The sequence below is a fragment of the Papio anubis genome, chromosome 3 (assembly GCF_008728515.1).
Source record: "Papio anubis isolate 15944 chromosome 3, Panubis1.0, whole genome shotgun sequence".
Taxonomy (NCBI): domain Eukaryota; kingdom Metazoa; phylum Chordata; class Mammalia; order Primates; family Cercopithecidae; genus Papio; species Papio anubis.
The window spans coordinates 182815858-182838615 of record NC_044978.1 but is presented as its reverse complement, the minus strand read 5'-3'; the positions used below and the strand labels follow the sequence as shown (position 1 = coordinate 182838615).

Here is a 22758-nt window from a genome sequence, read left to right as displayed (position 1 = left end):
ATATGATCCATTCCACCTTTGATGGATATGTGTTTTTTTTCTACCTTAGGGCTATTATGAATAATGCTGGTACAGAGATTTTAGTTAATGTATGTCCACAGTTCTGTGGAATACATACATTAAGAAGTGTGAAACTGCTGCATCAACATTAGCAGAGATACTGCCAGTTCTCCAAAGTAAACGTACCTGCTTATACCCCTTTCAGCAAAACATAAAAGTTCAAGCTGATCCACGTTTTTGCCAATGCATGTCATCACTGTTGTTAATTTTAGCTGTTCTGGTAAATGAGAAGTGATCTCTCACTATAGTTTTAGTCTGTATTTCCCGTGACTAACGCGGTTGGACACTATTCATATATTTGACTAATTGTATATCTTCTTTCATTAAGCCCTTGTTCGTGTCTTTTGCTCACTTAAAAACTTGGTGTGTCTTTTTCTCGAGTTGTAGAAATTTGTTATTCTGGACAGTTTTTTGGCCAGTTATATATTTATGGGAAATATCTTTTCTCCTTCTGTGGCTAGCTTTTTTGTTCATTTTTTTTAACTTTTAATTTTTTTTACATAAGGTCTCACTCTGTTGCCCAGGCTGGAGTGTAGTGGTGCAATCATAACTCACTACAACCTTAAACTCCTGGGTTCAAGTGATCCTCCCCTACCTCAGTCTCCGGAGTAGCTGGACTACAGGAGCACACGACCATGCCCGGCTAATTTTTTAAATTTTTGGCAGAGATGAGGTCTCGCCATGTTGCCCAGGCTGGTCTTAAACTCCTGGCTTCAAGTGATTCTCCTGACTGAGCCTCCCAAGGTGTTGGTATTACAAGCATGAGCCACAGTACCTGGCTTTTTCACTGTTTAATGGTGTCTTTTCGTAATTAGAGATTTTTAATTTGATTGTTGTCCCATTTATCAAGTTTTCCCTTTATGGTTGATGCATTTGCTGTCCTACTTATGAATATTTACCTACCTCAAGGTCTTAAAGATATCCTCTTGTTACATCTTCTCCAATCTTTACTATTTTGCTTTTGATACTTAGATACACAATTTACTTGGAATTTATGTTTATGTGCTGCATGAAATGGGGGTCAAGAAGCACTGGCCCTTTATGTAACAAGCCCTCCTTACTTAATGCTTTGCAGTGATGCCCTATGAGACACACTCTCTCTCCCTCTCTTTCTTTTTGAGACAGGGTCTTGCTCTGTCACCCAGGCTGGAGTGCAGTGGTACCATCTTGGCTCACAGCAACCTCTGAGGCAGGAGGCTCAAGCTATCCTCCTGCCTCAGCCTCCAGAGTAACTGGGACTACAGGTGCATGCCACCATGCCCAGCTAATTTTTGTGTATTTTGTAGGGATGAGGTTTTGCCATGTTGCCCAGGCTGGTCTTGAACTCCTGGACTCAAGCAATCCTCCTGCCTTGGCCGCCCAAAGTGCTGGAATTACAGGCATGAACCACCATGCCCGGCCCGATTTTCTTTATTTTTTTTACCTTTAAGTTCTGTTGGACTTGATGTTTGTGGATTTTCTATCTTGGTCCATTGGCCTATTTACTGACCCTTGAGTCAACACCAAACGGTATTGCCTAATTAATTCCTAGTAATTCCTATTGCTTTATAATTAGTCTTGATATTCAATAGACTATGTCCTTAAATAGTGCTTCCCCTCCTCCCCCCAGATTATTTTGGCTTTTTTTAGTTTTTAGCACTTCCATATAAATCTGAGAATCAACTTTTCAATTCCTACCAAAAAAACTCCTGCCAGGATTTTAATTAAAATTGTTTAGAATCTATAAATCAACTTGCGGGAGAACTGATTATATGATTTTGATGTAATAGTGTAAACCACTAAATCATAGTGCTCTCTGAATAAAGACTGAGAACACAAGAGCTGTGACCATAAAACATTAACAGTGGGAGGTATCTTGCCTCAGTATAATCCGGAATTGCAGTTTTTGTAGAAAAGCTATCCCCAGGGGGGTGAAAGTGCATGAAAATACTTAGCCAAGAAAACAGCTTAAAATCATCTAACTCTCCTTATCTTGATACCTTACTCACAAACTAACTTTCTAACCAATAGTCTCCCAGTATATCTTGACTTGAGCAGCCTGAGAACACCAAAAAGAAGTAGTGTTTGATCGCACAAACCGTGTATAAAGCACTGAGTGTTGGCTGAGGGCCAGAGGCGGAGCGCCATCCGCTGCCATTGCTCTGTGGGCTCACCCGCGCACTCTGTGCTGGCTGCAGACACCACATTCTCCTGACCTCCCTTCTCACTCATTTCCCACTGGTGCTTCTCTCTCTGACCTTTAAAATACCAGTTTCTCGGAGTTTAACTCTGTGGTCATCTATACCGGCTGCGTACCGCAATCAACAGGGAGCTTCGAAAGCAGGCCCATGACTAGGCTCCGCCACCCAATTCTGACTCAGGGGATCAGCTGTGGGCCTGGCATCCTTGTTTTCCAAATCTCCACGCAGGGCAGAGGAACATTGTCCCAGGGCGACTTTAGTAAAAATCAGCTGGCAGCTTCCAGGTGTGGATTCCCAGCATGAGCCCCGTCCCACAGGCCCACTGCTGTTTTGTGACATGGCACATCAATGTCTCACATACACTTCTGTCCTAACATATCCAAGGCTGAACACTTGACCTTGCCCTCCATAAACAGTTCCTGTTCCAGTTTTCCCTGAGTAGTGGCTGTATCCATTTGCCCAAGTGCACAACTCAGAAAACTCAGAACTACTCCACATGCTGACTTCTGTTCACACTCACATGAATTTATCAGAAGGTCCTTTCTGTTCTAAATATCCTCTAAAAATCCATCTGTTTTGCTCCATTTTCATTGCCATGACCTAGACTGCAGTGACAGCCTACTAATGAGTATCCCCCATTCTCCAACCAGCTAAAAGAGTAATCTTGGCTGGGCATAGTGGCTCACGCATGTAATCCCAGCACTTTGGGAGGCAGAGGCGGGCGGATCACCTGAGGTCAGGAGTTGGAGACCAGCCTGACCGACATGGAGCAACATGGAGAAACTCTGTCTCTACTAAAAATACAAAATTAGCCGGGCATGGTGGCACGCACCTGTAGTCCCAGCTACTCAGGAGGCTGAGGCATGAGAATCACTTGAACCCAGGAGGCAGAGGTTACCATGAGTCAATTCATCACGCCATTGCCCTCCAGCCTGGGCAACAAGAGCAAAACTCTGTCTCAAAAAAAAAAAAAAGAAAAAAAAAAAAAAAAGGCTGGGCGTGGTGGCTCACACCTGTAATCCCAGCACTTTGGGAGGCCGAGGTGGGCGGATTACCTGAGGTCAGGAGTTCGAGACCACCCTGGCCAACATGGTAAAATCCCATCTCTATTAAAAATACAAAAATTAGCCAGGAATGGTGGCACACGCCTGCAATCCCAGCTACCCGGGAGGCTGAGGCAGGAGAATTGCTTGAGCCCAGGAGGCGGAGATTGTAGTGAGCTGAGATTGTGCCACTGCACTCCAGCCTGGCTGACAGAGCAAGACTCTGTCTCAAAAAAAAAAGTGATCTTATAAAAACATATCCAACACCTATTAGAATGGTGAAAATCCAGAACACCAACACCACCAAGTGCTGGCAAGGATTTGGAGCAACAGGAACTCTCATTCATTGTTGGTGGGAATGCAAAATGGTGCAGCTACCCTGGAGGACAGTTTGGCGGTTTCTTACACAACTAAACGTACTCTTATCATTTCATCCAGCAATCGTACTCTTTGGTGTTTGCCCAGATAAGCTGAAAATTTATGTCCACATAAAAACCTGCACGCAGATAATTATCTCTGCTTTATTCATAATTAACAAAACTTGGAAACAACCAAAATGTTCTTCGTAGGTAAATGGAAAATAAACCGTGATACACCCATGCAATGGAATATTATTCACTGCTAGAAAGAAATGAACTATCAGGCTATGAAAAGACATGGAAGAAACTTAAGTACCTACCACTAAGTGAAATAAGTCAATTCAAAAAGGCTACACACTGTGATTCCAATTTTGTAACATTCTGGGAAAGGCAAAACTGTGGAAACAGTAAAAAGCATAGTGGCTGTCAGGGGCTGGCGGGAGGAAAGGAGGAATAGGCAGAGCACCGGATTTTTAGGGCAGTGGCACTGCTCTGTATGATGCTGTAATGGTAGATGTATGTCATCATACATTTGTCTAAACCCACAGAATGTCTAACACCAAGAGTGAACCCTACACACAAGAGCAGTCCAAGAGTATACTGTGTATATACGGACTTTGGCTGATAATGATGTGTCAGTGTGGGTTCACCGACTGTTAACAACGGTACCATTCTGTCAAGGATGTTGATAGAAGGCCGGGCGCGGTGGCTCAAGCCTGTAATCCCAGCACTTTGGGAGGCCGAGACGGGCGGATCACGAGGTCAGGAGATCGAGACCATCCTGGCTAACATGGTGAAACCCCGTCTCTACTAAAAAATACAAAAAACTAGCCGGGCGCGGTGGCGGGCGCCTGTAGTCCCAGCTACTTGGAAGGCTGAGGCAGGAGAATGGCGTGAACCCGGGAGGCGGAGCTTGCAGTGAGCAGAGATCCGGCCACTGCACTCCAGCCTGGGCGGCAGAGCGAGACTCCGTCTCAAAAAAAAAAAAAAAAAAAAGGATGTTGATAGAGGGGGAGCTTGTGCATGTGTGAGAACAGGGAGTACAGAACAGGGAGTATGGGAACTCTTTGTACTTTCTGCTCAATTTTACTGTGAACCTAAAACTAAAAAATAGTCTTTTTTTTTTTTTTTTGAGACCGTGTCTTACTCTGTTGCACAGACTGGACAGCAGTGGTATAATCACTGCTCAGCGCAGCCTTGAACTACTGGGCTCAAGTGATCCTGCCACCTCAGCCTCATGAGTGGCTGGGACTACCAGCATGCACCACCACACCTGGCTAATTTTTAAATTTTTTGTACAGACATGGTCTCACTATGTTGTCCAGGCTGGTCTTAACTCCTGGCCTCAAACAATCCTCCTGCCTCGGCCTCCCAAAGTGCTGGGATTACAGGCGTGAGCCACCGTACCTGGCCATTAAAGTCTATTTTTTAAAAATCTAGATCATAGTTGCTCCCTTACTTAAACAATTCCAAGGCTATCCATTTTTCTAAAAATCTACATTTCTCCCCATAGCCTGCAAAGCACAGCAGAATTGGGTCCTTGTTCACCCTCAACCCCATCCCTCCCATTCTTCTCAGTCACAAGGCTCCAGCCTCAGCCCCTGAGCAGCCTGAGCCTTTTCCCATTGCAAGGCCTTGTTCTTACCCTTTGCATAGGCACTTCCTCATCTTTGAGCTTCAGCTTACACATAATTCCTTAGGGTTCTCTCTGGACCACTCGGTCTGGAGTGTGTCGCTCTCCCTGTTATTACCTTAATGGCTCTTATCCTGCTGGATGGTTCTTGTAATATCTAATTTTAGGTGTCAACCTGACTGGGTTATAAGATAACCAGACAGCTGGTAAAGCATTATTTTCTATGTGAGTGTTTCCAGAGGAGGCTGGCATGTGAGTTGGTGGAATGAACAGGGAAGATCTGCATTGATGCGGGCAGGGAATATCCAATCAACTAAGGGCCCAGTTAGAATAAAAAACAGAGGAAAGGTGGATTCACTCACTCTGCTGGCATCTGGGACACGCTTCTCCTATCTTTGGACATCAGAACTCCAGACTCTCCAGTGTTTGGACTCTAGTACACACACTGGTGACACTCCAGGCTCTTGGGCCTTCAGCCTTGGACTGAGTTACACCATCAACTTCCCTGTCCCAAGGCTTTCGGGCTTGGACTGAGCCACACTATCAGCTTTCCTGGGTCTCCAGCTTGCAGACAGCCTATCGTGGGACTTCACAGCACCCCCAACTGCATGAACCAATGTCCCTAACAAATCCCTTCTCATATACCTATTATCTGTATCTATATCTGCGTATGTCCTACTGGCTCTGTTTCTCTAGAGAACCCTGCTATAGTTCCTCACTGGAATAGATATTCCATGATGATGAAGACCTTTTCCCCACTAAACCGTCAACAGTGTCTAACACAGAGCCAGGGCCACAAGAGTGTTTGCTGACTAAAACAGAAAGGGCATCTGTCCTGCTCATGGCTGTATCCCACATACTGGACACCCAGCAATGGGGTCAGTGCACACACATGACCTGGAGACTCCATCACTTCAGTTAGTCAAGGGGTGTCAAAAGCAACTCCTGGAAATGATGAGTGACTGGTCCAGGAATCCTGACCCCAAAGCTGGACCACCTTCCCAGAGTTTGAACTCCCTGTGATGTTCTGAGAACATGTGACTTCATTGCAGAGAAAAAAAAAAAAAACCATCAAAGCTTCCTTCAGTTCGTTAGGGAGGGACCCTTGTTCCCCACTCGTCACGTGCCTACTGAGGGGAGGGAATTCCCACTATACCCCAGCAGGAGTGAGCGGACCAGCTAGGCACCACAGGACTCTAAACTACACTGTACAGGTACAAGGGTACGTGTGTTCTTCGGCCCATGTGGAGCATCTGAGAACCCTGAGGTGAGTGTCAAAGAACTGACATTGCATAGATCGTGTTCTCTTACCACACTTCATTTAATTCAGAAATCAAGGCTGGGCACGGTGGCTCATGCCTGTAATCCCAGTACTCTGGGAGGCCAAGGTGGGCAACTCACCTGAGGTCAGGAGTTTGAGACCAGCCTGGCCAACATGGTGAAACCCCGTCTCTACTGAAAATACAAAAATTAGCCAGGTGTGGTGGCAGGTGCATGTAGTCCCAGCTACTCAGGAGACTGAAGCAGAAGCATTGCTTGAACCTGGAAGGGGGAGGTTGCAGTGAGCTGAGATCACACCACTGCACTCCAGCCTGGGTGACAAGAGCGAGACTCTGTCTCAAAAAAAAAAAAAAAAAAATTAGAAATCAATAACAAAAACTATCTGGGAACCCCACAAACATTTGGAAATGTTAAGACACACTTCCAAACAACTCAATGGTGAAAGAATTATAAAGAAAATATGTAGAGTTAAACGATGAGAAAAAAATGGCACATCTCAAAACTTGAAGGGTTCATTAGTGACTTCCGGAGCATCCACTATGCCCCAGGCATTGTACTAAGCACTGGGAACATCCCAGCAACAAAAAAAAAGTTGTGCACTCTTAGGGTTACATCTAGTTGGGGGAGCTGAGCAGCAGCAAATCTGTGTGTGACGCAGGGGATACCATCAGCTGGTTTCCCCGACATCAAACATGGATTCGTGGAGGAAAAGGGCAGGTTGGGGACAGGCGCTGGGGTGAGAGGAGCCACAACGCTCACCAAGGCCTTTGGGAAGGGGGCAGGGAGGATGGAGAGAAGTCATGAGAAGAAATCTGAATCTTGAATTTGTCCATGTACATGGCATAAGCCAATCTTTTCATATGCATGAATGAACAACTTGACTTATTCAGTTAAATAAAAGAGTGAGGCTAATATGACTTATGCTCATTATGTCTTTATGGGAGAAAAATGAGCTCCTCATGAAAGCTGTTGCCTTAACATGAGAGCACATCAGCACCAGAAGAGAGTGATGCCTCCTTTCTTGCATTGCTGGTTGTCTGGAGAGAGAAGGGAGCTGCAAAGGGAAGGGCGACAGTGCCAGCTGGTGCCAGGACAGAGGTGAGCTCAGGTGCAAGTGCGGGATGAGCGGCTTGCCCAGGCAGCGCCCCCTGCTGGAGCTCTGGGGCATGTTACCCATGTCCACTGTGTGGTGTTGAGACCCAAGCCTTAGTCTCTGCAGCAAGACAGATGCTGCTTCCAGGAACCACCTGCTGACCCAGCACTCCATGAACACACCACAGATGCTGAGTTCAACACCAGGGGCTGGTTTGGTTCTGGGGACAAACTGAAGTCTTTGATCTGCACAATCTACATTCTAATGGAAAAAGCAAACACACACCTAAGGTAAACTTTAGGTAGTGGTGAGTTGTGTGCAGAAAATAACTCAAGGTGAAGAAACAGCTGTGACTGGGGACCTTACTGTAGTCTGGGCGACCAGAGGTCTCCTAAATGCAATGTATAAGCTGACAATCAGAAGCAAGTGGGAAAAATTTGTGGCACGAGTCTGGGGACAGAGGAGGAGCTGGCGCACAGAGCTGCAAGCAGCTCAGCAAGCGCTGGAATGTGGAGAGAGAGGAGGTGCTGGGCCAGGAAGGCACAGCCAGAGCACGGGCCTGGGGATATGCTCTGCAGCTCGGATTTGACGGTAAGTGCGATAGAAGCTACTGGAAGTCCTAGGGCAGTAATGTGACTTTTCCAATGGTTTTAAAGGATCACTCTGCCTGGGTGTGAGGGATGATAAGCAGGGGCAAGAGTGGTTGGAGGGATCTAAGTGAGAAAGGTCTATGGTGGAGACAGGGAATGGGGAAAAGGAGGCATGCTCAGGACCTACTTTGTGGGTAGAGACTGTGACACTTGCTGTGGGGGAGGTGGAAGGAAAGTCAAGGATGACTCACAGGATTTTTCTTAGAATGGCCAATGCTAACTGGTCTTTTGAGAGCTTTTATGTCAGGCACAGTCCTAAGTGCTGTTTCACACAGACACATGGACACACATGCACATGCACTAAATTCTCACAAGATTCTAGTAGGGAAAGTACTATTATTATCTTTCTTTTATAGATCAGGAAACTGAGGCACAAGTAATGTTTTCATGTTGTCCAAACCATGCTGGCCAGTGATGGCTCACCCCACTGCCCCTGTTCTTACTCACTACTCTGCACTAGCTCCCAAGGACCTGGAAGGAAGATGGGCCCTTCACTAAGGTGGAGAAGGCTTGAAGAAGAAGAAGATTTGGAAAGGCACAGTTCCGAGTCCCTCCAGTGGAGCATCCTCTGCAGGAGTCCATTATTCACCCAGTAACTGCCCATTAAACCAGCAAAGGCCAAGTGCAGGTACAGTCAGCGAGCTCAGGCTCCATGAGGGCCTGTACTCTAAGACACCCTCACAGGGCGAAGACCGGCAGTATGTGGTACTGGAGAGGGAACAGGACCAGAGGAGACATCTTAGAAGGAAACCTTCCTTTGCTACAAAGTCAAATGCTGGACAGAGCACAGAAAGCACAAACTGGAGCCTCAAAAGCTGGTTCTCACCACAATAACTAATATTCACAATGACATTAATTCACTTATTTACTGACCTCCACTCTGGGTCTTTTCAGTAAAAGTACTCACTGGCTTCTGAATATCGACGTATACTCTCCCACTCCAACACAACACAATCTCACTACTCCTTGTCTTCAAAAAATTGATTCCTCTCAAGAGAGGAGTAGGTAAAATTCTCTAAAATAAATCTGGGGAAAGGAGAAGACTGATGACCTGCTTCTAGTTCCTCTTGGGGACACGAAGCAAAGAGGTTTTGACTGGATTGTCAAGAAGTTGGTAAGAACAAAACTCCACCAAATTATGCTTTTCAGAAAGTCAAGCCAATTAACTGCTTCTGCAAAAGTGCACTGTCTGACTCTCTCTCCTTGGTCCGCAGTGAGAAAAGCAACCTTGGTGTGGGGAGCCCCTCTTCTGCAGAAACTGCTGCCAGCATGAGGGGACGGCCTGAGAGTCTTGGGTGGGTCTAAAGGTCAGCACACAGGTGGTGCAAACATGCTGTCATTCTGAAAAGAAAAGGATAACTCTGAAACCTTACCACTGCTTCTGATGTGGACGGGTATTTCTGCAGCCCCGTTCTGGGGAGACTGTTCCTTCGACTCAGCAGGTGCAGCTTTAACTTGCCAAAGAGGATCTTCAACAAAGCAATTTACACATGGTGAGGGAATCTCACATTTGAAAGAAACAGAACATTACTACAGCAGAGCCCATGCCGCCAGCCAGAGAATACACACCCAAACAGACGTTACAACATGCTTAAATTCTCACTTAGTACTTTTCTTTGATTTAAAGGCTTTGAAGTAATGAATCTCAGTGTGTTCATTACTTGTGAGAGACCATGAAAAACTTACTTTTCAGATAGTTGACATAAAATATTTATAAATTCAAAATAAATCTTCCTTTAACTCCTGAAAAAGAAATACATTTTATGAAAGAGCCAAAATTCAGCTTTACCTCTCGAAGCTGGTTACTGCTCATTATAAGAAACCGTTCTCCTGCAACAAAATGAGCTTCTTGCTCCAATTCCTTGAGACGAGCCTGAAAATATGATACACACAATTAATCTCATTCATAGCTTTCACAATTTAAGATTTTTTTTTGTTCATCAAACAATTCTCAACAGCGAGATGGGCATGGTGGCTCACACCTGTAATACCAGCCCTTTGGGAGGCTGAGGCGGAAGGATCACTTGAGCCCAGGAGTTTGAGACCAGCCTGGGCAACATAGTGTGGCCCCATCACTAAAAAAAAAAAAAAAAAAAAAAAAAAAATTAGCTGAGCACGGTGGTGCACACCTGTAGTCCTAGCTACTTGGGAGGCTGAGGTGGGAGGACTGTATGAACCCGCGAGTTCAAGGTTGCAGTTAGTTATAACTGCCACTGCACTCCAGCCTGTGTGACAGTGAGACCCTGTCTCAACAAACAAACACATACACACAAAATTCCCAAAGAAAGCTCTTAAGAGAGTAACAAATAACCTATAATTTATCAAAATAAGCATAAAAATACATATTTTGGACAGGCGCGGTGGCTCACACCTGTGATCCCAGCACTTCGGGAGGCTGAGGCAGGTGGGTGTCTTGAGCCCAGGAGTTTGAGACCAGCCTGGGCAACATAGTGAAACCTCATCTCTACAAAAAAATAAAAATAAAAATAAAAATAAAAATAAACGTATTTTGCCTCATGGTGAAATACCTAGGCTCATAGAAGCATCCTCCCCCAAAGGTAAGAAAACAAACTTAAAGAAGCAAAAAAAAAAATGGGAAGGGAAGAATCAATTCTCCAGCAATATTAAGACTAGAAAAGGGATCCAACATCATATAGAACAAGACAGAGGTAGAAAGTATAGGAAACAGGCTTGTATCCAGAATACATCAGGATATCCTATACATCAGTAAGAAAAAATATAAAAATGGGTAAAAGACTTGAGCAGATCCTTTACAAAAAGAAATTCCTAAAAGCTAATGATGCTGTGAAAAGCTAATCAACCCCACTAGTGTGAAATGTGACATACAAAATGACATCACTCTGGTCCAGAGCTCTAGAGGAGAGTCAGGGAGCCATTCTAAGGACCACCTGCATGACCTGAAACGCTGAAAAACAAAACCAAAAAGACAGGGACTTGCATTGAACCTCTGAACTGGGCCAAACTGCAATGACCACAACATCCTGGAAAACAGCTGGACTTTGCCAGTGCTGCAACTCCTGAAGAGTGACAACCAATGAGCTCAATGGATTCATGCACTGAGCCAGCCACCTCCACCAAGATCATTCTTTCACAACTGTGTATCTGCCCTTAGCTTCCTCTGAAAAATCTCGACTCCCTTTCCTCTCTTTGGAACACAATTTGGCCTTTAGCTGAATGTGTCCCCTAAATTGCAATTCCTAAGACCCCAATAAATGCCTTGTTTTACTGTTTTTCAGTCTGGTTTTTTGCCTTTTCTTGGTTGACATTAAATGGTGTCAGAAGTAGGACACAAAGCAACTCTCCTCTGCACTCTAGCACTGCCACAGATTTGAGCATGATACTTGCAGGAACCCCTTGTGCCCTATCACCTCCCTGAAGGCCTGGGACCCTGGTGGAGAATCCTCCGGTTTCCCTGAACACCCCACCTCAGTTGAGGTTCAGACCTTTACTGGGCGTCTGTCCTTTGCTGCTGGCTGTTGACAGAGGGACTTTTCCCTTTTTGGTGAGTACTCACGGTGACTTCTGCTTCTGAAAGTACAGGTGCAGAGTCACCCTTTTCTGGAATTTCTGCTGATTTTCTGTACAAAAATTATGGTCCTTTATCTTATAAATTTATTTATTGAACCAACATCACTGAAAGTGATTTGGAATTACAATGGCCAATCTGGGCATCTTTGATCTCCCAAAATTTGTTTTCCTCCACAGAAAATTAGAAGGGCTAAAAGGAAAGATTACACAGCCTGAGTGGAACAGCCACTTTACTTTGGTATCTTGAGGCATCTAAAAGAATCCAGGGAACTAAACTAATGTTCCTAAGAGATAACAATGCCGAATTAGCTCAAAGACTCTCTAAACTAGGAAAGAAAAAAAAAAACCCAGAAGCATCTTCTACCCCGACCCTTCCCATCCATTGTCACGCTCTGTACTCTCTTGCTTATATGGTAGAAACTTATTCTAAACCTGGAAAATTACCTCCCGGGTTTTCCATGAAGAGGTGGCTTATTGGATTGAGTAGCTAGTAGAATAAGTATACCACTGGAAATTCTAATCATCAGTAGCCAAACAGTAGATCTTTAAATTAGAAAAACTCCCATAAAATATTTTTGATATCTCTCATTCTAAACAGTTGCTTTATTTGTACTTACGGGAGGATCAATTTTTTTTTAAGAAAGGCACATAATAGGCTGGGTGTCGTGGGTCACACCTGTAATCCCAGGACTTTAGGAGGCCGAGTCGGGAGGATCACTTGAGCCCAGGTGTTCAAGACCAGGATGGGCAACATACTCATCTTCAAAAAAAAAAAAAAAAAAAAGCCAGGCAGGCATGGTGGCATGTACCTGTAATCCCAGCTACTCAGGAGGTTGAGGCAAGAGGATGGCTTGAGCCCAGGAATCTGAGGCTGCAGTGAGCTATGATTGCAGCAATTGCACGCCAGCCTGGTTGACAGAGCAAGGCCCTGTCTCTAAAAACAAAAATAAGGCCAGGTGCGGTGGTTCGCACCTATAAACCCAGCACTTTGGGAGGCCAAGGCGGGCAAATCACTTGAGGTTAGGAGTTCAAGACCAGCCTGGCCAACATGGTGAAACCCTATCTCTACTAAAAAGACAAAATTAACGGGCGTGGAGGTGGGCAACTGTAATACCAGCTATTTGGAAGGCTGAGGCAGGAGAATTGCTTTCAATTGGGAGGCAGAGGTTGCAGTGAGCCAGGATCATGCCACTGCACTCCAGCCTGGGCGGACAGAGTGAGACTCTGTCTCAAAAATTAAAAAAAAAAAAAAAAAAAAAAAGGCCATGCGGGGTGGCTCACGCCTGTAATCCCAACACTTTGGGAGGCTAAGGAGGGTGGATCACTTAAGGTCAGCAGTTCGAGACCGGCCCAACCAACATGGTGAAACCCTGATTCTACTAAAAATACAAAATCAGCCGAGCATGGTGGCACATGCCTGTAATCCCAGCTACTTGGGAGGCTGAGGCAGGAGAATTGCTTGAACCTGGGAGGTGGAAGTTGCAGTGAGCCAAGATTGCACCACTGTACTTCAGCCTGGGAGATAAGAGTGACACTCTGTCTCAAAAAATAAATAAATACATAAAATAAAATAAAATAAATAAATTTAAAAAGACACATAATAGTGTCATGGCTAGCCTCAGAAATTCTCTTGATGAAATTAAACAACAAAAATCTGACCTGAACAACATTAACATCCTTTGTACATTCAAACTGCCTGCTTTGGATTCCCTGCGGAACTTACAAAAAAAAAGAAGACACTCTACTTTGGTCTCATGGAGATGTAAGTCCTTTAATTCAGGAGAAGAACCACTAATTTAAAACCTGGTTTAATATGTGTGTGACTCTTGACTTTGGGGGAGTTCTTCTATTTTTCTCATGGATCCCCAAGAGTGATGAGCAGGTTCAAGTCTAACATATAGGCACCTCAACTGACTGTCCTCTGGACTCCAAAACTTTTTTTTTTTTTTTTTTTTTTGAGATAGAGTTTTGCTCTTGTTGCCCAGGCTGGAGTGCAATGGCACGATCTCAGCTCACTGCAACCTCTGCCTCCTGGGTTCAAGTGATTCTCCTGCCTCAGCCTCCTGAGTAGCTAGGATTACAGGCATGCGCCACCATGCCCGGCTAATTTTGTATTTTTAGTAGAGATGGGGTTTCACCATGTTGGTCAGGCTGGTCTCAAACTCCTGACTTCAGATAATCCACCCACCTCGGCCTCCCAAAGTGCTGGGATTACAGGCAGGAGCCACCGCACCTGGCCTCCAAGAAAACCTTTTCAAAGAATGTTCCCAACATTAACCTTTGTTTTTCTTCCATTTGTGAGGCTGTCCGCAATGCCGTCTTCTGAAATAAGACACAACTATTTAATTGAACTGACCAGTTCCCAGAAATGGGAGAGTGGTTTAATAGGACCTTTTGCCCCTCAGGTAAATCAATTTTTCTCTACACATCCATCAACGCAGCTGTTACTGTGTGAAGCCTCCATGGGAGCTTCAGAAAAGGGAATGTTGAGGTGCAGAAGATGATCCGCCAAATATGGTGATTTGGCATGCTGAATGCTTTTGAGAACTGAAAGGCTCCAGGAATATGTCTTAGAATCTAGATACTTCTAATCTTGTTGTTCTTCCCACTCCAAGAGCAGGGAGGAACTCTGTCTCTGGAATTTTCTTATCTGGCTAAGAAAGCTTCTTACCAAAAGAAATACAATTGTCTTCTACATGGTTCATGAAATCTCATTATCTATTTCAGAAAAGAAGACTGAGGAATGACATTTAGACATGTTAATAAAATGTGCGGCTCTCCTGATACACAGCTAATCACCATATAATAATGCAGGCCTCCTTATTAAAACGGCTCTCTTGTTACTCAAAGTTCACTCATCTCTGAAGCCATATTGCACACTGACTTTCAACAACCCCCCTCTGTGAGATAAGACACTCTAAACAGGCAGTTCGAGTTCTGGGGAAAAGAGGTAACAAATCTGTGGCTGACCAACCAATAACTGATCAGTGATGATTCCACATTTCAGATTTTGAGCAAAAGTGGGGAATGTGACATGCAACATGCAAAATGGTATCATTCTGGTCCAAGGCTCTAAAATGAAGTCAGGAGGCCATTCTAAGGACTACCTATATGACCTGCAACCCTGCAAAACAAAACAAAACAAAACAAAAAAACAAGGACTTGCCTTGAACCTCTGAACTGGGCCAAACTGCAATGACCACAACATCCTGGAAAACAGCTGGACTTTGCCAGTGCTGCAACTTCTGAAGAGTGACAACCAATGAGCTCATGCACTGAGTCAGCCACCTCTACCAATGATCATTCTTTCACAACAACTCTGTATTCACCCTTAGCTTCCTCTGAAAAATCTCGACTCCCCTTCCTCTCTTGAGAACGCATATTGGCCTTTAGCTGAACCTGTGTCTCCTGAATTGCAATTTCTAAGACCCCAATAATACCTTGTCTAACTGCTTTGCAGTCTGGTCTTTCACCTCTTCTTGATTGACAGTAGTAATCAGGAAAATAGAAACAAAACTCATAATGAGATATCATTATAGCCTCACCAAAATGGCCACAATGTAAATGTAGCCAGGGGAAGTGAGGATGTGCAAGAACGGGATCCCATATGCATTCTCATGAGTGAGACTCTGGGAAGCCATTGGGCATTACCGAATAAAACTAAGCAACAGATTCCCTGTGTCCCAGCACACTAGTCACCTCATAGCCCCCAGAAAGCTGTGCCCACGGGCACAGGGAATGCACTCAGAGATACAGCGTGGTTTGTAATGACAGCCACTTGGAAACAACCACACGCCTATTGGCAGTGGGACAGAGACACCAAGCACAGCACAGTCCACAACAGAAAATTCCACAGCACTGCGTGACACACAGAAATACAGGTGGAGCTGAGATGTAGAAGGCTGGGTGAAAGGCTACATGTAAATCACTGTTTACTTACAGTTCAAAAGCAAAGCTAAACGACATTGTTTAGGCTTTGAAGTGGGAAAGCTAGAAAGAAGAGCAACAATGAAAAGGCTACAAAAGTCAGGGCTATAGTTACTTTTGGCAGCAGGAAAGGGGTTCCCATAGGGAAAGCACACAGGGCTCTGGAAATTCTATGCTTTGAGCCAGGTGATGGTTATATTGGGGTTTCCTTAAACATTTTATTTTAAAGATGCTCCTGGCATGTGGTTTATTTAGACTTTTTAAAAAGTTGTGCAGATGTATGCGGTATGTGAGAAAATGCGTTACATGTATATAATGTGTGGTGGTGAAGTCAGGGTATTCAAAGCGCCCAGCATTCGACTTCAATACCTTTGCGTTAAGTACAGTTATCCTATGCTGCTATCAAACACTGCATTTATTTCTTTTATTTTACTGTTATGTTTGTACCCTTTAGCCCGCTTCTCTTCATCTTTGCCCTCCCCACTGCTCACCCTTCCCAGTCTCTGTGTCTATTTTCCCACTCTCCATCTACATGTGTTTTCTTAAGAAAACTGAAGTAGAGCATTTTTATGTATTTTTTCATGCATCTTTACACATCTCTGTATTTTTGTTTTTCAAGAAACCCAAGAATTCCTTCACCAAACTACAGAGGACAATGTCCCTGTAAGAAAAACTTAACTTTTGAGAAGGATCCGGAGGAGCCATTAAAGAACTCCCCGGACACACATGCACTATGCTGTTTAGGTCTTTTCAATGCTTGGTTCTCCCCTGCAGGACTCAGAAAGAGGGAGAAGAACTGTCAACATCAAATCAGGAAGAGAAGACAAGGAGAATCTACTCTAGACCTGCCGCTGGGAATAACTATCTCATGCAGGAAAGAGAGGGCCAGTACACACCGTCTGGAATAATAACTTACCCCAAGAAGTGCTGATATCTTCTCCATCTCCTCTTTGTTCACCTGAATGGCATGATTTTCCATCACTGTGATTCAAAACCCAAACCAGATCATATTTGCATTAATGTATCCTTTTTACTAAACGCTAAAATGCTTCACTCCCTGATGAGGACAATAATGACTGCAACTGCCATTTACTCAGCACCTGCTGCATGCCAACCTCTGCACAGGATCTGTCAGGATCCCTTGTGTCATACAGGCAAATGGGCGCATTGACAGAGCTGGCCTTAGAGGTGTGAGTGGGCGAGGGGACCACAATGGCCAGCCTGGCCCTCCCCACACTGTGAATGCCCCCTGGCTGACGTGGTGCCCATCAGGACCTGCGTCAAAGGCAAAGGCAGAAGAGAGCCCTGCATCGGTTCTTGCAGGAAGGTTCTCAAGGTTATAAGGACAGCAAACCAGAATGAGAGACAACCACTAACACATAAAACACCTAGAGAAGCCTACTCCTCCTGGGCCAGGCAGCACAGCAGGGATCCCATATGACCAAAATGTCAGAACCTCTAGTCTTTCCACACCAACGGGGAATGCAGTCCAACCCCTCACTACATACAGAAAGGGAAAATAATAGGCTTGCTACCTCTCCGGTGCCCATGGGATACACTATCTACTCCTAAATAAGGTACAGAGAAATATTCATCCCAAACAATGTGAAGAACCCTCTAGAAAAATGGCTGTACTTCATCTTTATGGTGACTTACCTGCCAAAATTGGTATCAAAGGAAGCTCCAAAGTACAAAATAGTTGCCATAAACCATACTCCTGTTTAATAGGAAGAAATAACATCAATGTCAATTTAAATATTATTGTATCTACATTTTATTGAAAAGCCTATTTTTTTTTTTTTTTTTTTTTTGAGACAGCGTCTTGCTCCGTCGCCCAGGCTGGAGTGCAGTGGCGCGATCTCGGCTCACTGCAACCTCCACCTCCTGGGTTCAAGCGATTCTCCTGTCTCAGCCTCCTGAGTAGCTGGGACTACAGGCACCCCCCACCACGCCAGGCTAATTTTTAAACATTTTTGGTAGAGACAGAGTTTCATCATGTAGGCCAGGCTGGTTGTGAACTCCTGACCTCAAGTGATCTGCCCATCTCAGCCTCCCAAAGTTCTGGGATTACAGGCAAGAGCCACTGCGCCTGACCAAAAAGCCTCCTTAATTTTGTTGAGCTAGAATAAAGGAGACCCCTATCATGAGCATGGCTGGTCTCCTACCCAACTTCTACCCCTCTTGCTTGCTCTTCCCAATAAACTTATTTCCCTTAAGTAGGCTATTTTATTACCAAGATCTGGTAGAGATATTTAGAAATATAGATAGGTTCAAGTCAAACATTGGAAGTGGCAAAAAAGAAATAAAAAGAAATATCTGATAGGCCAAGCCCCATTCTCAATTTTCTTTATTCTTTTTCATTTTTAAGATTGATTTAAGCATTTGTAGACTTTTAGACTACCATTTTAATTTCAGAATAGGCTTACTGAATTCCCAAAATTTACCAATAATTCTCATTGATTTTTCACTGCCACTATGGATTAATTTGGGGAACATTAGAATCTTTATTCCAGGCCACCTCCCCTGAGAGCACGGAATCTCTATTTATCTGGGCCTTCCGGTGCTCTTCATGAGTCTCATTTTTTTAAATTTTTCCTGCTGCCATGAGAGAGTCCCAGGCTCCATCCTCCAACTCTTGCCCTCATGTTCCCTCCTGCTCCTCCAGACCCATTCTCTGCCCTGCTCTTGCCCATAAGGCGGGGCAGGCCCCTCCAGGTCACATCACCCAGGCCATTCCTCTGCCTTCAGATTGGGCACTGAGGACAGAAGGGAGGGAAATGGGCTGAGCTACTGCCTGTCCCTGGAGGCTTCTCCTTCTGGCTGGTTCCCTTTGCCCTCCCTGGCCTCTGGACACAGTCCCTCCACTCAACACTTCTTGGTTGTTCATTGCAGTGGCTGTCTGCTTCCCAGGAAGACTCTGGTTGAGTGAAACTACGTCCATCTCACTATTAATCAAAATCAATGCTCAGCTTTTACGTTAACTATGGCACTGGAAACATCCCACTGAAAGAGGACGCTCTAAAAAATATTACAATTGTTTTCAACCTAGAGAAAGCATTTTTAAAACTTCAGGTCTTATCATTGCAGACTACCCTTTTCTGAGTAATGCACAGGTTAATTTGTTCTTAGAACTCAAGGTTTCGTTTTCTTCACATTCAAACACAGTGCAGGGTTGCTCCCTGGGAGTGCGGGTGCAAATGAAAAGACATCTCTTGTGAGCCTCTGTCAGCCAGAAATTATAATAAAATGTCTTGCCTTCAGTTTAGAGCAAAGGTCCATTGTAAGTCTGTAGAGTATCTTCAGGCTGTCACGTACATTCTGATTCTTTAAAAGAGCAAAAGTATTTTTAAAAATCAGATAAACTTGGTGGCAGTACTCATCACGGTCTGGAACTGACATGACTCGAAAACTGTTTCCTAGTAAAAGCCCATGAGGTTTTCAATGGCAGATGTCATGTATGTGGTAGTATCACCAAACACCTCAACTGGACAAGTTCCTGTCTGTAGAAAGTGCTTCTACTGTGCAAGTGCAAGCTATCCATAGTTGGACACTTCCTCCCAACCTAGGGTATTTCCTTATTTTACAGATTGAGAAACAGAACCACAAAGAAGCCTAATGTCTCAGGTGCAATGATTAAATGGTAGTAGGGAGAGGAGAATGCAGACCTGGCCTCTCTGGAGTCCACAGCTCCATTCTCTCAGCCTCACCACCTTGCACCCGCACACAGCTGCTGCCACGCTCCTCACTTACCCCTCCATTCTCACCCCAGGAGATGCACACAGAGGCCCTGGGAGATGACAAACAAGGGTCTGTGTTTGGCTGACAAAGAGGGAGATGCGATGAGATGTGCCCCTCAATACAGAGTCTAATTATCCTTCCCCTAACATGGAGCACCAGGACCTCTTCTTCAACACCCCATTCTGTCAAACAAATGCCCCAACTCCAGCCCACTCAGCCTCAGTTTTCTGCTAAAGGCCTGAGATTAGAGTGAACATCCCATGGGACGAGTGGCTAGCCGCACACACCCTGGTATTGTTTTCTAGTCATCTTGGTTGTGGTTCTCCTGTGAATGTCGGGAGAACATCCATGGAAGAGTCCCTCCACATCAAGTTCTTAACTGCCACTTGGGAGAATCTACCTGGCTGCCTGCAGGAGCCTTCCGCAACCCAAAGCTGACCATGTGACTCCTAGGCTGAATAGCCCCAGGACAGGCTCGGCTCCCTGGTATGGCGCAGCTGCATGAGGAGCCCCGACATTTTCTCTGGCTCCCCACAGCCATGCCTCCTTCTCCCCAGGTCGGCCTTGCTGTCCTCCACAAAGGCACCATGTTCTCTGAGAGTCTTACTATATCCCTGCTGCTCCCTCTACCTGGAACTCTCTTCCATTTATCTGAACAATTCATGCCACCTCTTTGGAGAGAAGGGTGTAATCTGTGGTCATGTAGATTAATGGCTGGACCTCCATCTCCCATCCTCATCCATGCACCGCATGGCTCAACTACAGACACATATCTGGCTGATGAGACATAAACAGAACTGCATCTGAGGCTGTCTCTTTTCTGCCTGGAGTGTGGATGAGTTGAACCCTGGGCCTCAATTTGACCCTGGGCAAGGTACATGTACGTTAACCTTCCTACACCTCAGTTTTCTCATCTGTAAACTGGGACTGATAATTCTGAGATGGACTACTCCTCTTTCTAATATCTCAGCTTCTGTTTGAGAAGTCTTCCTGCCTGACAGCATGGATTCTGGGTAGGAATACTAATCAAGATGCCTGGCCTCCTTGGTGGGGTGTAGACACATGGTACAAGGAGGGAAAGAAAACACTCTCCAAGTGCTGAAACTTTGACTTTTGGACAAGAGAAAAGGTCATGGTTCAGTGCTGCCACCATGCCTACCGGTTCCAGCTCCCTGGGACCCAGGGCCACCTGGCTCCTGTTCTTCCCAAGGCCTGGTACTGCTTTTCCTCTGACTCTGTTGGCTACCCTATATCCTTCTGATAAATCTCTTTTTACATTAAGGGAAAGTGCATTTCTGCAACTTATAACACCAAACCCTTATTGGTACAAATCTTCACATCATAGATGATCTGTGAGGATGAAGTACATGAAGCAAATATCCCCAGCTCAGTGCCCGGTGCCCGGCACGGGCTCATATCACCTCTTACCCCCAGCTCAGTGCCCAGCGCATGGCACACGCTCACATCACCTCTTGCTTTGCTCTGATTGCTGGAGCTAGCTCAGTAGCCTGTATGTTCTTCTAGCAGTGATTTTACCATGTAACTGTTCACTGACAGCTAACTAGAAAGCCTGAACAGAGTGGCCCCAACTGTGACCACACTGACACCACTAGACACCTCTCCTCTGGGGCCTGCTGAGAAGTCTCTCTCTGGGTTCTAGGCACAGTTCTAGAAGCTGTGAGTGCCTTTGTTTCTCCAAATGGTGCTTCCTGATAACGAGGGGGAATCTCTATCAGGGGAGGGCCTGGAGAGACCCAAGACAGTTCCTTTTTTTTTTTTTTTTTTTTTTGAGACAGAGTCTCACTCTGTCACTCAGGCTGGAGTTCAGGGGCACGATCTCAACTTACTGCAACCTCCGCCTCAAGCAATTCTCCTGCCTCAGCCTCCCGAGTAGCTGGAACTACAGACACCCGCCACCATGCTTGGCTAATTTTTATATTTTCAGTAGAGACAGGGTTTCACCAGGTTAGCTAGGTTGGTCTTGAACTCCTGTCCTCAAGTGATCTGCCCACCTTGGCCTCCCAAAGTGCTGTGATTATAGGCATGAGCCGCTGTGCCCAGCCTGAGACCCAGGGCAGTTCTGACCATTCTCTCCACATAGACTGAAGAGTGGCCATCCCAGGACCTCTGGCACTGTGGCCACATCACCAGCACTAAGGATTTATCAATGAGTGGCTTTCTGTTCATGGAGCAGGGGACACTGACACCAGAGAGTCGTCTGGAAGAGTCACACTATGGACAGATTTCCTAGGAACAGGTGCCATGGAAGAACAGCCATCACCCATCCTTATTCAACATTCTCCACCAGAAATGCCAAGGTCAGGACTATCTGTGCTGAATAAGTGAAAATGAATGTTGACAACATTCTTTTTACTATTAGGCTATCAAAAAAATAGAAAAAGCTTCCAGAAAAAAAAAAAAAAAAAAAAAGGATGCATTAAGGTTGATAAAACCTTATCTTAAACAACTCACCACAATATTTCTTGAGGAATTTCCATATGTGCTGTTCACTTTAACTGTAATGGATTTTTCACAGTATTTTTCTACTAAATCTTCAAAAGAGGGTATGGCATCACTAGGATCTATAAGCCATGCAGCAATTCTGGGATCTAACCCTACAAAATCAGCAACTGAAGAGAAAAAGGTCATTCAGTCATCCCAAGAAAACCAATAGTTGTTTTTCCTGCTTTGACAAGGCTCTTAAGTTCAAATGAGTAATAGTAGTATTATCATCCTCTCAAATTATAGAGCTAAGGACCAAAGTGACTCTCCATCATTCTCCAGAATTTAGAACCTTTGGTAAGGCAGCCTCGATGAACCCAAGTCCCACATGGCCCATCTCTGTGGGTGTCACATTAAAGAGGCAGATTTCAAGTAGCCATAAAAGAGAGACTCAAAGCTCACTTGCAATTTGGATCTCTCAAAAACATGTTAAAAGCTGTCGAAGTCAGTGTGGTGGGTCATGCTTTCTGCCTCCCCTCTTCCTTGCTTCTCTTTCCCTCAGGCATCCTCTCTGCCGAGTTCTGCCCTCCTCCAGCCTCTCACTGGGCTGTCTTGCACCATGGAGTCTGGAATCCAAGCCTCTTGAGCAAAAGGAAGAAGGGTGGGAGTTGCCTGAGCACACACGACACCCTTGTCGCTGAATGTTGAACAGGTAGTGTGTGCAAGGCAAAGACACTTTGGCACTCTCCCTGAAGTGTGGAAAATCCACAAGACAACTAATGTGCAGCGCCTTGGTACTGTAT

The 22758-nt window shown here is 45.1% G+C and overlaps 1 protein-coding gene across 2 annotated transcripts in view; it reads right to left on the bottom strand.

Moving 5' to 3' along the window:
• POLN (DNA polymerase nu) overlaps window positions 1-22758 on the bottom strand; it is a 168719-nt gene that overhangs the window by 81297 nt on the left and 64664 nt on the right. For both annotated transcript variants that reach the window (XM_031664783.1, XM_031664784.1), the window contains 6 exons: window positions 21986-22143; window positions 19031-19099; window positions 17432-17492; window positions 16692-16756; window positions 10089-10172; window positions 9673-9768 (listed from right to left, as the gene is read on the bottom strand). In XM_031664783.1, coding sequence (XP_031520643.1) covers window positions 9673-9768; window positions 10089-10172; window positions 16692-16756; window positions 17432-17492; window positions 19031-19099; window positions 21986-22143 — 533 coding nt within the window. The remainder of the gene's footprint in view (window positions 1-9672; window positions 9769-10088; window positions 10173-16691; window positions 16757-17431; window positions 17493-19030; window positions 19100-21985; window positions 22144-22758) is intronic.